Source organism: Salvelinus namaycush, chromosome 31 (genome assembly GCF_016432855.1).
Source record: "Salvelinus namaycush isolate Seneca chromosome 31, SaNama_1.0, whole genome shotgun sequence".
Taxonomy (NCBI): Eukaryota; Metazoa; Chordata; class Actinopteri; order Salmoniformes; family Salmonidae; genus Salvelinus; species Salvelinus namaycush.
This window is the reverse complement of record NC_052337.1, coordinates 42,206,040-42,218,131: the sequence shown is the minus strand read 5'-3', so window position 1 is coordinate 42,218,131 and position 12,092 is coordinate 42,206,040. Positions and strand designations below refer to the sequence as shown.

General features: G+C 41.0%; 1 protein-coding gene across 1 annotated transcript; it reads left to right on the top strand.

Annotated features, from left to right (window-relative positions):
* Nucleotides 1-3,643: 3,643 nt before the first annotated feature.
* LOC120025893 (activated RNA polymerase II transcriptional coactivator p15-like) lies at nucleotides 3,644-11,810 on the top strand. The gene is made up of 5 exons (XM_038970608.1): nucleotides 3,644-3,772; nucleotides 5,804-5,885; nucleotides 8,086-8,214; nucleotides 10,946-11,054; nucleotides 11,419-11,810. Exons 2-5 carry the CDS (start codon nucleotides 5,805-5,807, stop codon nucleotides 11,496-11,498), a joined length of 399 nt encoding a protein of 132 aa, XP_038826536.1. The 5' UTR covers nucleotides 3,644-3,772; nucleotide 5,804; the 3' UTR covers nucleotides 11,499-11,810.
* Nucleotides 11,811-12,092: the final 282 nt, after the last annotated feature.

Here is a 12,092-nt window from a genome sequence, read left to right as displayed (position 1 = left end):
TTTTACATTTGAGCAATTCCATTTACTTTTGATACTTAAGTATATTTAAAACCAAATACTTTTAAAGTTTTACTCCAGTAGTATTTTACTGGGTGACTTTCACTTTTACTTGAGTCGTTTTCTTTTAAGGTATCTTTACTTTTACTCAAGTATGAAAATTGGGTACTTTTTCCACCACTGGCCAAATGTCAAACGACACATGGTGGTCCACTGGTTTTGCCATTACAATGTCACAGGTTCACTGTTCACTCTCTCCATGACTTCGTGGGGTGCACCAGCCACCTTGGCATTGATTGTGGGCCAGGTCCAGGCAGAGTATCCTCTTGACTTCACCTCAGGTGGCCGCAAATGCACCCTTTGAATCACCGAGGGCGAACTGGAACCCTCCATCCCGCCCACAGCATGGTTAACAAAACCGTTGCCCTCGGGCACTGAGGTAGTATTCCGTCTTCTTGTTTCCGTGATCTTCAGTGAGTGGGTTGAAGTTCCTCACTTCACTTTGATTATATTCTTGTAATGTGTTGTCAATATTTCCAACAATTTGAATCTCCAGTCCAGGACGTCACTAGCGAGGCCGTCTCCAACTTTACGCAGCTGATGCGCACAGTCCAGAACGGCAGTTAGATCTGGAGAGAAGAGAAAGTCATAGTTTAGTCGGTCAGTTTAACATAGGATAATGTCTCATTTGTGGTAAAATCGTAAGTACAAAATGAAATGGCAGAAATATGAATTACCTTTTCCGGTCATATTGATTGGGCTTGCGTTCTGTTTCTTTGTTGACCTCTTCCAGAGTTATGTTGTGCTTGTGGTACAGAGTAGATTGAGTATCTGAATTTATGCAGCTCTGTAAGGCTTATCAGTCAGCAGTGAAGTTTCTGCTAAGGTCAGAAGTTAACTTCGTTATATAGCCTTGGTGACGTAAATTGTGGATCCCTTGTGCAAGTCTCGCCTCCTAATCAGCTGCTGTTTTACGGTTATGCTCAGTCCTGTTGTTACATTGTTATTACAATTTTGTGCGCTGTGTTTCCTCAAAGATGACTTTGCAATCAAGTAGGCAGCTGATTATCATTGTAGGCTAATTCACTTGGAAGTTTGTGGGGTGGGCCTAGAAAAAAATCATACATTACACTATCCATAAACTAATTCTGGATATTCCTTTGGCCCTCACTGACTATGGGTGCCCAATTACCCAAGTAAAGATGAATTAAGGACTATATATAGTTACACTATTTTATATTATTTTGTGGAACAAAAAGATACTCATAAATATCTGAAATATTGATTCATAAAATACTAGACAGTTACCAAATTAAATGGAATATTGGAAAATGTAAATTAGGGATATTCTCTTGGTCTCCACTTGAAAGTTGATTGGCACAGTACACTTTCCACTGCAGCAAGCGACAGTGCATATAATCTGTCAAAAATAATCTGTCAAAAGTGATGCTGTGTATGTTAGGAACACCACACCTGCAATCAATAGCATGCTGGGTTAGGACACAACATGTTATTTGATTGATATCACTGGGAGAATGCTTGCACACTTACGTAAAACAGTTGTCCAAATGAATTGTCTTGCTCAATGTACTCATTGATAGACGGAATAACAACACAGGACAGGAGCATCTATCCATGTCTTATAAAACAGTTCAACTGTGATTGGAACATACCTCAATTGATAAAATGACAAACAACGATTGATAAGGCTAGATTGTGCAATATTGATTGGCAGGTTGTTTCTAATACATACCAAGGAATGTGTGTCTTTAATGAACATTACAGAGCACATTTGACCCTAGGCTAGTTCTCCAAATATGTCATTATTTTGGTTTATTTCAGGCCAGGGCACTCACTGCAAATGTTTATGGGTTTTCAAACAATACTACATATGTTTCAAAGGCCTGCACTGGCACCAGATTCAGAACTGATGTGGACATAATTTCCCTCCTATCATGAGTGTTCTCATATCCCTGGTCACAACAGTAATAGCAGTGACTAACATGTTATGGCTTGTCCTGTATTGTGGGCGTGCCTATCAGATGTGGGGAAGTACTGTACAGTTCTACAGTGTCTGCAATGAGTGCACCTGTTGTCAGCTGACTCCTGTGTCATATTCATTGATGCACACTGTAGCAAAACGTTTTGCAATAGAAAAGGAAAACAAGACTTTCTTATTGGACAAGTTCAGGTAGTCCCTCCCTGTTTCAGTCTGTTTTGTTTCCGTTTGGTGCCTAAAGAATATGACCCTTGGTTGAACCCAGAGGCCCAATAAACCATTGTTCCAAGGCACTTAGCAGAATCATCTTATCTTTCCTTACGGTCAACTACGTGTACTTTATGACACATCCTAAACAGTGTGTCAAGGAAGATTTTAGAGGATGTTTTCACATTAGACGTGGAGCAAACATGATTCTGTTTATGAATTATTTTTTTAAATGCTATCATTTTTTACCTTTAGTTTGATAATGAACTGATGCAAAGGAAATTTGTTTTTAGTGAATATAAGGCTATCACACAGCATACTGTATCATATTATATACTGTACTTCACAGAACATGGCAGGTAGCCTAGCCGTTAGAACTTTGGGTCACTAACCGAAAGGTCGCTAGTTCAAACCCCAGAGCTGATAAGGTGAAAAATCGGTTGATGTGCCCTTGAGCAAGGCACTTAACCCTAATTGCTCCAGGGTCGCCATTGATAATGGCTGACCCTGGTTGTGACCTCACTCTCTGAATGTGTCTTAGGAGCGAGTTGGAATATGCAACAAAAAAAAATCACACATGTGAATTATTATATTATACACATTATATTATACACATATTATACACATGTGTGAAATTTGACAAATATAAGCACCCACCAAATAATGATATATGATGTGCTGCTACTACAACTATATTACAAGGTCATTGATAGAATAATTCAGGCCCTATTACTTTCATAGTGATTACCAAAATGCATGCATTTATTTTTTTTAACTGTTACCAAATGTATCCTTTCAGACAGTGCAGAGACTTTCTGTTGACATACTTTTTATGTAACGCCATAAAGACTGTACATGTAGCCTAAGGCGCGCGGAGGCCAAATTTAGCTCCATACAGTCTCAAATGTTGTAACAATGCGGAGGGCTACGAATGTATAAACACAAACTCACTTCCTTGTCAACTTCCTTTACGACAGCTCTGCGCTGATCGGCGAATCGCAAGAAGCATGAATGCCCTGATTTATGCAGAGGCCATATCGCCGTAAATGCTGCACGGCCAATGCAGACACACCGGGCGGCAGCTAGCCTAGTGGTTACAGCTGGGCTAGTAACCGAAAGGTTTCTAGATCGAATCCCTGAGCTGACAAGGTAAAAGTCTGCCCCTGAACAAGGCAGTTAACCCACTGTTCCTAGGCCGTCATTGTAAGTAAGAATCTGTTCTTAACTGACTTGCCTAGTTAAATAAAGGTAAAATAAAAACAGAATTGACCGTGCAGCGCCTTTAACTGTAAGCAGGAGCACAATCAGAGAACACCATTTCCCACAAATACCGTTTACCTCCGGATGCATCGAAGCTGCAGCAAACTTGCGCCACTGATTTCTAGATCACATGAACAGGAAGAAAGCCTCGTGCTGATTTTACTTCGTCCAGTTCATTTGAAAGGAAGATTTGGTAAACCGCGCAGGTTTTGACAAGACAAGAAATTATTGATTTGCAGGCCTTTATCTCGCGCCTTCAGCAGTATCCGCGTACACGACACTCGAGCTCAATACAGTGAAATATTGCACGTAAGTACTGTATTGTTGTTACTATGTAGATTTTATACCTGGAGCAAACAAAGGTGCAAACCTAAATGCAACATTGTAGCCGTGCTGCAAGAACTTTACAAACTCGATTGATCGTGATACATTGTTGGATTATTGGTTAATTCAGGCCTACCTATCCAGAGTATGCGCGTGCTATTTTCTACAGTAGCTCGACGAGCTGTGCAATAATTCGAGCGAATCAGTCCTAGATTGCAAATTGAAATAATAAACATAAAAATTACTAGAACGTACATATTCGGTGGTCACGTGGACTACATCTAGGTCAGCGTGAGGGAACCGTGTAGTAATTTTTTTAGGTAGGAAAATGTCCAGTGGAAATGTTATAGATTTCTGTATATATCGACATCAGTTGTTTTACATTATCTATCTACCTGTAGTAAAGGGTTCTTTGCGGAGGGATAGGGTTCTACCAATAACCATTTTGATCAGAACCCCTTTTGGAAGACAATGATCCTTTGTTAGGCAAAGTGTTCTATCTGAAACATTTAACATCCTAAGAACCGTTTTTGGAAGAAAGGGTTCTTGGATGTTTTTTGGAAGGCAAGGGTTCTACATAGAACCATCTATCATGTTTCCCAGCATGTAGGGAGATTTTCAGAATTGTTTGTTTTACTGTAAAATATGTTTTTGCATGTACATTGATTGGTTAATACATTTTATGCTACACAAAGATAAATAACATACACAGTTTTCTAAACTGATCCAATCTGTTGGATTTATTGCACCCGTTACTTAGATGGTTGTTCCAGTTTAGATGATTGAGGTAGTCTCAGTATTCAGTCTTCCATACCCTGGCAGTCATTCTGAATGCAGGTTGCAATTGATTAACAATTCCACTTACTGGATATGCTAACTCTGGCTGGATTCCAATAAGAATTACACATCACTTTGCAAACCAGCATAATGTGACTTGAAGGCCTGATGTGGCCTGTAAACCAGGAGATTCCTAACACCACTGTGTTAGAGTATAACTAGGCCACAGAGAACAATGAAACAGATATTTCACTGGATGTATAAATGTGAAGCACCCGGTTGGCGTTTCCACTCGCTACCAAATATGGTAGCAAGAGGAAGGCAGGGGCCGGCAGTGATGGAACGAGATGGATTTTGGCCGACATTCTGTTAATTTACTCATCGATTAAGCATTTGATCTCAATACAGTTTTCTGTTCCCAAAACTACAATCTGTTACGAACAGAGTGGACAATGTTTTGTAGACTTTATCCTTTGCCAAAGTTGGGTTGTTTTAGAAGGAGTAAAAAGGCAAATTGAGTTAATGCACACATGCACTTTACAGAGTAGGGGTTCCCCAACGGAAATATGCAAATGCATGCTAGAATGCGCCAATAGGATTTCGCTTGCTCGTGCGTGCCTCTGCCAACCTCCTTGCTTGTTCTGCCCACTATGGCTCATTTGTTCCCATTTGAAACGACAGGCTGTGGTTTATCTTGGTTTAGTTCTACAAATCTTTGACCAGGTCCTCAAAGAAAGGCCTGATGATAATTGTAACATTTTGTCCTAAATAATAACATTTTAAAGGCTAGTAAAGCTGGTGGAACCGTTCATAGAGGGATCTAGGAAGAACCTTTTTAGATGACAAAATGGTTATTGTTCTAGGTGGAACCATATACAGGCGGCTCTTTGAGGAACCGTACATAGAGGGTTCTAGATGGATAGGTTCTAGATAGGGTTCTACCCAGCACTAAAAAGGGTTCCCCTATGGGGACAAACCGAAGAACCCTGTATGGTTCTACTTAGCACCTTTTTTCTACGAGTGCATTATAGACTAGGTCACTGATTATCATTCATCTGCTAACTATTGTATAATGCATTGCACACAGTAACAAACAGACATAATAAAGCAGATTTATCAGAGGTTACACTGCAATAGAACAAAATCATGCTCTTCGGAATGTACATTTATTTTGATAACATTGTGCATTGAAGTCTTACGAAAGGATGGTATTTATTCTGTCATTGCATCTTTTTCCAGGATGCCCAAGTCAAAGGAAGTTCTGTCATCTACTTCTGGCAGTGCCAGTGCCAGTGACTCAGACAGTGAGGCTGAGACCAAGGTAAGCAGACACCCCCTGCTCCTGTGTTGTATCCAAAGCCACAACGCAAAGACATTGTGTTTCCGTCAAAAGAACTGAGAAGGACAAAAATATTTCAAAATGCTCAGATATACACTACCGTTCAAAAGCTTGGGGTCACTTAGAAATGTCCTTGTTTTTGAAAGAAAAGCAAAAAAAAAAGTATATTAAAATAGCATGAAATTGATAAGAAATACAGTGTAGACATTGTTAATGTTGTAAATTACTATTGTAGCTGGAAATGGCTGTTTTTTAATGGAATATCTACATAGGCTTACAGAGGCCCATTATCAGCAACCATCACTCCCGTGTTCCAATGGCACATTGTGTTAGCTAATCCAAGTTTATAATTTTAAAAGGCTAATTGATCATTAGAAAACCCTTTTGCAATTATGTTAGCACAGCTGAAAACCGTTCTCATTAAAGAAGCAATAAAACTGTCCTTTAGACTAGTTGAGTATCTGGAGTATCAGCATTTGTGGGTTCGATTACAGGCTCAAAATAGCCAGAAAAAAATAACTTTCTTCTAAAACTCGTCATTCTATTCTTGTTCTGAGAAATGAAGGCTATTCCATGCGAGAAATTGCCAAGAAACTGAAGATCTCGTACAACTCCCTTCACAGAACAGCGCAATCTGGCTCTAACCAGAATAGAAAGAGGAGTGGGAGGCCCCGGGACACAACTGAGCAAGAGGACAAGTACATTAGAGTGTCTAGTTTGAGAAACAGTCCTCAACTAACAGCTTCATTAAATAGTACCCGCAAAACACCAGTCTTAACGTCCAACAGTGAAGAGGCGACTCCGGGATGCTGGCCTTCTGTCCAGTGTCTGTGTTCTTTTGCCCATCTTAATCTTTTATTTTTATTGGCCAGTCTGAGATATGGCTTTTTCTTTGCATCTCTGCCTAAAAGGCCAGCATCCCGGAGTCGCCTCTTCACTGTTGACGTTGAGACTGGGGTTTTGCGGGTACTATTTAATGAAGCTGTTAGTTGAGGACTGTTTCTCAAACTAGACACTCTAATGTACTTGTCCTCTTGCTCAGTTGTGCATCGTGGCCTCTTGTAATCCTCTTTCTATTCTGGTTAGGCCAGTTTGTGCTGTTTTGTGAAGGGAGTAGTACACAGCATTGTACGAGATCTTCAGTTTCGTGGCAATTGTTTCTGGCCATTTTGAGCCTGTAATCGAACCCACAAATGCTGATGCTCCAGATACTCAACTAGTCTGAAGAAGGACAGTTTTATTGCTTCTTTAATCAGCACTACAGTTTTCAGCTGTGCTAACATAATTGCAAAATGGTTTTCTAATGATCAATTAGCCTTTAAAAATCATAAACTTGGATTAGCTAACACAATGTGCCACTGGAACACAGAAGTGATGGTTGCTGACAATGGGCCTCTGTACACCTATGTAGATATTCCATAAAAAATCAGCTGTTTCCAGCTACATAGTAATTTACAACATTAACAATGTCTACACTTTATTTCTGATCAATTTGATGTCATTTTAATAGCAAAAAATGTGCTTTTCTTTCAAGAACAAGGACATTTCTAAGTCACCCTACCGTTTGAAAGTTTGGGGTATGTAGATTCAAAGCCGTGTTTTTATATAGTTGCTTATATTCGATTTTTTTTATTTAACTAGGCAAGTCAGTTAAGAACAAATTCTTATTTACAATGCCAGCCAAACACGGACGACGCTAGGCCAATTGTGCGACTCCCAATCACGGCCTGTTGTGATATAGCCTAGATTCGAACTAGGGTATCTGTAATGATGCCTCTCACACTGAGATGCAGTGCCTTAGCCCGCTGCGCCACTCGGGAGCCCAAAGCAGGTTGACGTTTATTGAGATGAGTCATGTCCTTGAGGCAGAACTGAGCGATATCCTGTAGATGGGCCATCTGCAAAATAAAAAGAAAGGGGGGCGATATTATACAAATGAATGAAAACAAAAATGTGCCTTTTGGTCATACTTTAAGGTTATGGTTAGGGTAAAGTTTAAACTCAGATTTTGTGACTTTGTGGCCTTGCCAGCTAGTGACCACTGCAGAGCTGCTTCCTGAACAAGATTCATGACGACAAGCGCTAACCTGATCCAGTTCGTATTACAATCAGAGGTTTCCTTTTGTACTCTCAGAAGAGAAAGTCAATTGTTAAATGTTATGGAAATGAACCCCTGTTGTAGACCAAGAAGAGAAAGCAAGCAGCGCCAGAGAAACCAGCAGCTAAGAAACCGAAAGGAGGGGAGAGTTCCAAACCTGGTGGAACCTCCAAGGGAAGCGGCAACAAGGACAAGGATGACAACAAGTTCCAGGTAAGGAGATCAGAGCTCTGTGTTGCTGCTCGACCAGACTCCAGTGCAGAAGAACACCGTGTCCGTCCATCCCCAGTACAAAAGATGCAACATTAGTTGCATGTCGATATCAGACGTTTTGCATACCATGGATGAGATTTGAGGTCAACGCATGCTGGTATGAAAAACGACCCTAAAATGCGCCAAAAAAATAGGCTTCTAGTTTGCACGTTGTGGTTTTTGACTCGACTGTCTGAAGTTGGAGCTGAGACAATTGGAGGACGGGCAAGGAGAGAAATCTCTAGCTCTCCGCCCCGTAGTCGCAGTACTATTTGTTAAGTTCATGTTTTAAGTATCCCTATATTTCTGTTATTACGGGGCTATCACTCTGTCAAGAGTGCGCCTGCGCGGGAAGGCTTTCTGTTGATGGACCTAGCCTGGTGTGCGATGGCTACCTTGTAGTGTGTTCTTACGGTATAGTAAACTTTGTTAAACTGGAACCTTGTCGTTGTGTCATTTCGCGTTAACACTATTTTCCTCCCTCGAGCTGGATGGCAGCTCTCCACTTTGTCCGTTGATACCAGTGAGGAGAAAAGGGTAGGCAAAATGGAGAACGAACTGTTTGTCAAATACATTTTCCTACATTTTATGTGCTAGTGAAGCGCACAACCACTATTATTTAGTCTTTCGCTCCTTAGCTAAGGCGTCATTACAACAAAGGTAGGTAGCTACAGCGTTTAGTCAACTAAGCGAGAACACTTACTCGCCTGCACATGCTGTAATCTCCGCAACGGTAGTAGGCGCAGGCGCATTGGCGAGCAAGGAAATGTGCTGTGTTGCAGTAGTTCAGTCCGCTATGTCTGGAAACAGACATGGCAGAGAGAGCTGTTCTGCTAATACCGTCCTTCACAGAAAGTTACAGTTGAAGTCGGAACTTTACATACACTTAGGTTGGAGTCATTAAAGCTCGTTTTTCCAACCACTCCACAAATTTCTTGTTAACAAACTATAGTTTTGGCAAGTCGGTTAGGACATCTACTTTGTGCATGACACAAGTCATTTTTCCAACAATTGTTTACAGACAGATTATTTCACTTATAATTCCCTGTATCACAATTTCAGTGGGTCAGAAGTTTACATACACTAAGTTGACTGTGCCTTTAAACAGCTTGGAAAAATCTCGATTGGGGGTGTACCTGTGGATTTATTTCAAGGCCTACCTTCAAACTCAGTGCCTCTTTGCTTGACATCATGGGGAAATCACAAGAAATCAGCCAAGACCTCAGAAAAAAGATGGTAGACCTCCACAAGTCTGGTTCATCCTTGGGAGCAATTTCCAAACGCCTGAAGGTACCACTTTCATCTGTACAAACAATAGTACGCAAGTATAAACACCATGGGACCACGCAGCCGCCATACCGCTCAGGACGGAGACCCGTTCTGTCTCCTAGCATAGCGAAATGTAGGTTACATGCAGCAACTTTTTTTTAATATGCCTAATAGGCTGCACTGTTTGTAAAGAAGATTAATGTGCTAAATTTGTAAGAATTTAGCAATAAGTAAAGCAGCACGAGAAAGCTGGGATATGCTTTTATTAAATAGTGGCCTGTCAGAACTCTGTTTTCAAACGGGATTGCACAATGACGGGGCTTATAAGAACACGTGTTTCGCTAGGCTCTGTCGGCTATGGGCTCTCCAACCATGTTCCAGGGGTCCTAGGCCTATAGGATACGTTTGGAGTTACTTCAGTTGTGATACAAAACATCTAGTCCTATGGGCTAGGCTACGTGATGAATGAGACTATGATTTTGTTTTTAGTCGGCCCAAAAATTTGCGCGCTGTGCATCAATCGCAAGTGATAATATTATCAACATTCAGACAATTCTCAATTGAATCTTGTCTTTACATATACTAAATAATATCTGTGAAGTTAGTTTTGATTTAGAATGGACCGTTGTCATGCACTTCTTGGAACAGGGGCAGGGGGGGGGAAGACGTGTCACCCTTATGCACTTGAATAACAAATGGAGGATGCTTTTCTCAGCCAGGTAGGCTACTCCGGTAGTAAAGCAACGCAATGTGCTTAGTATATGGAAAGTTGAGAAGTAAATATTGTCCTAGCCTATCGAAAGCTGATGGCGCCCTCTTTTTAATAGAGGCCAGCAAAACTCTTTCTCACTCAATTGCATAGCATAGCCTATAGATATGTTGCGCAACAGGAACATTTTATTCCGTGCATCAACCAGCTATGAGGAGCTGGCTCTCCCTGCGCAACAGGTGATCCTATTCCGCTCCAACTTTGAAAGCCAGGGCTCTCATGAAGAGTTTGATATGATTTTCGGTCGCATTTGCATTGATGCCAGAGTGATTAGAGGGACAATGCAGTGCTGAGTACCGGCCATTAGCAACTGGCCGTTAGCACGTTTGGTAGGCTACTAATGACCATCAGAGGCATCCGAGCTCAACGGTGTCTCATAGGGTCACGTGGAATTTGACTGAGGTCGTGACTCCTGACTGCCGATGTGGCGGTAATACGGTCACCTTGTAGGCTACCGTTGCTGCTGAGACAGTCTTCTGCCAATATCATTATTAGGTCAATAAAAAAAGAGTGCATTTGCCTATGATTATAGCAGTGTCGGTGTTGCACGCATGGGGGCTGGTGGGGGCCGCTGATGTGGTACTCATAAAAAAAATTCAAAGTTGGAAGGTCTGCGATATGATTGTGTCTTCACGTGCATCTTTTTTATTTCAGATTGGGAAGATGAGGTATGTGAGTGTTCGTGAATTCAAAGGGAAGTGTCTGATTGACATCCGTGAGTACTGGATGGACCAGGAGGGAGAGATGAAGCCGGGCAGGAAAGGTAAGATCTGTCACAGCAGGACCCTGGCCCCTGAGCCCACCGTCAAACAAACACACATATGGATTTGGAATGATGAATCATTGGTTGAAATAATTTTATCGTCGTTTCGGCTTCAAATAATGAGTTGAAACCGTTTATGAATGATTTATCAACTCCATAAGCCCTTTACAAACATTTTAAAAGGATAACAAATGTTAAGGGTTATCACAATTTCTATGTATTTTTCTACCTCTGTACCGAGACACAGTGGTACCCAGATGTCATGTTTGACATCAAGCCCAGTGATGCTACTTTTTTGGATTCAGTAACTGAACCTAGATCAGTTTACTTTCCTCTGTCTAACTTTCCTCTGTTCCGTGCCCAGGTATCTCACTAAACCCAGAGCAGTGGAGCCAGCTGAAGGATCAAATCTCTGAGATCGACGACGCTGTGAAGGCGATATAAGAGGGAGGCCTCTGGATGCCTGGGATTTACCATCCACACCCATACATTCTGTTTTTGTTCTTCACTTTGCCACCATTTTTTATATTGTTATTGAAACATTTTTAAAGGAAGAGACCCACATTTTTTTAAGTGACCGACCAAGACAACATTGTGTATATTTTAAGCTTTAAGTTTCTCTTTACTTCTTCTTGTGCTGTGTTTGAAAACCCAATGTATGTTATGCTTGTTGAGTACTTCAGATGTAGCCGTATGTGTGTGTTTGTCTTATTGGGTTTGCTATAATAAGTAATCAATAAAAGCCATTTAAAGGGACTACATTTTGTTGAAATGTTTTTATTATTACAGTAGTTTGTATCACTTCTGTATGTCAGCTTGTAAATGAGGATGTTTAACGTCTCCAGATATATCCCGATTTCATCATATCTATTAAAAGCATATTTACAAGAGAATGGTATAAATACAGATAAAAGAGGAACCAAGAGGCAATATAATATATGAATTGGCTGACAGGTCCTTCCTGCTCATCTGCTTGTGACCACCAAGTGGCACCAAATCCAACAGAATCTATCTTGCTCGTAGGTCGGTAGGTGTTTC

Excerpts from the sequence above, each read along its gene's own strand:
- LOC120025893 (XM_038970608.1), top strand. The coding sequence starts at position 5,805 with ATGCCCAAGTCAAAGGAAGTTCTGTCATCTACTTCTGGCAGTGCCAGT. Across the intron at positions 8,215-10,945 it reads AGGATGACAACAAGTTCCAG|ATTGGGAAGATGAGGTATGT; the intron begins GTAAGGAGATCA and ends TTTTTATTTCAG. Across the intron at positions 11,055-11,418 it reads GATGAAGCCGGGCAGGAAAG|GTATCTCACTAAACCCAGAG; the intron begins GTAAGATCTGTC and ends TTCCGTGCCCAG.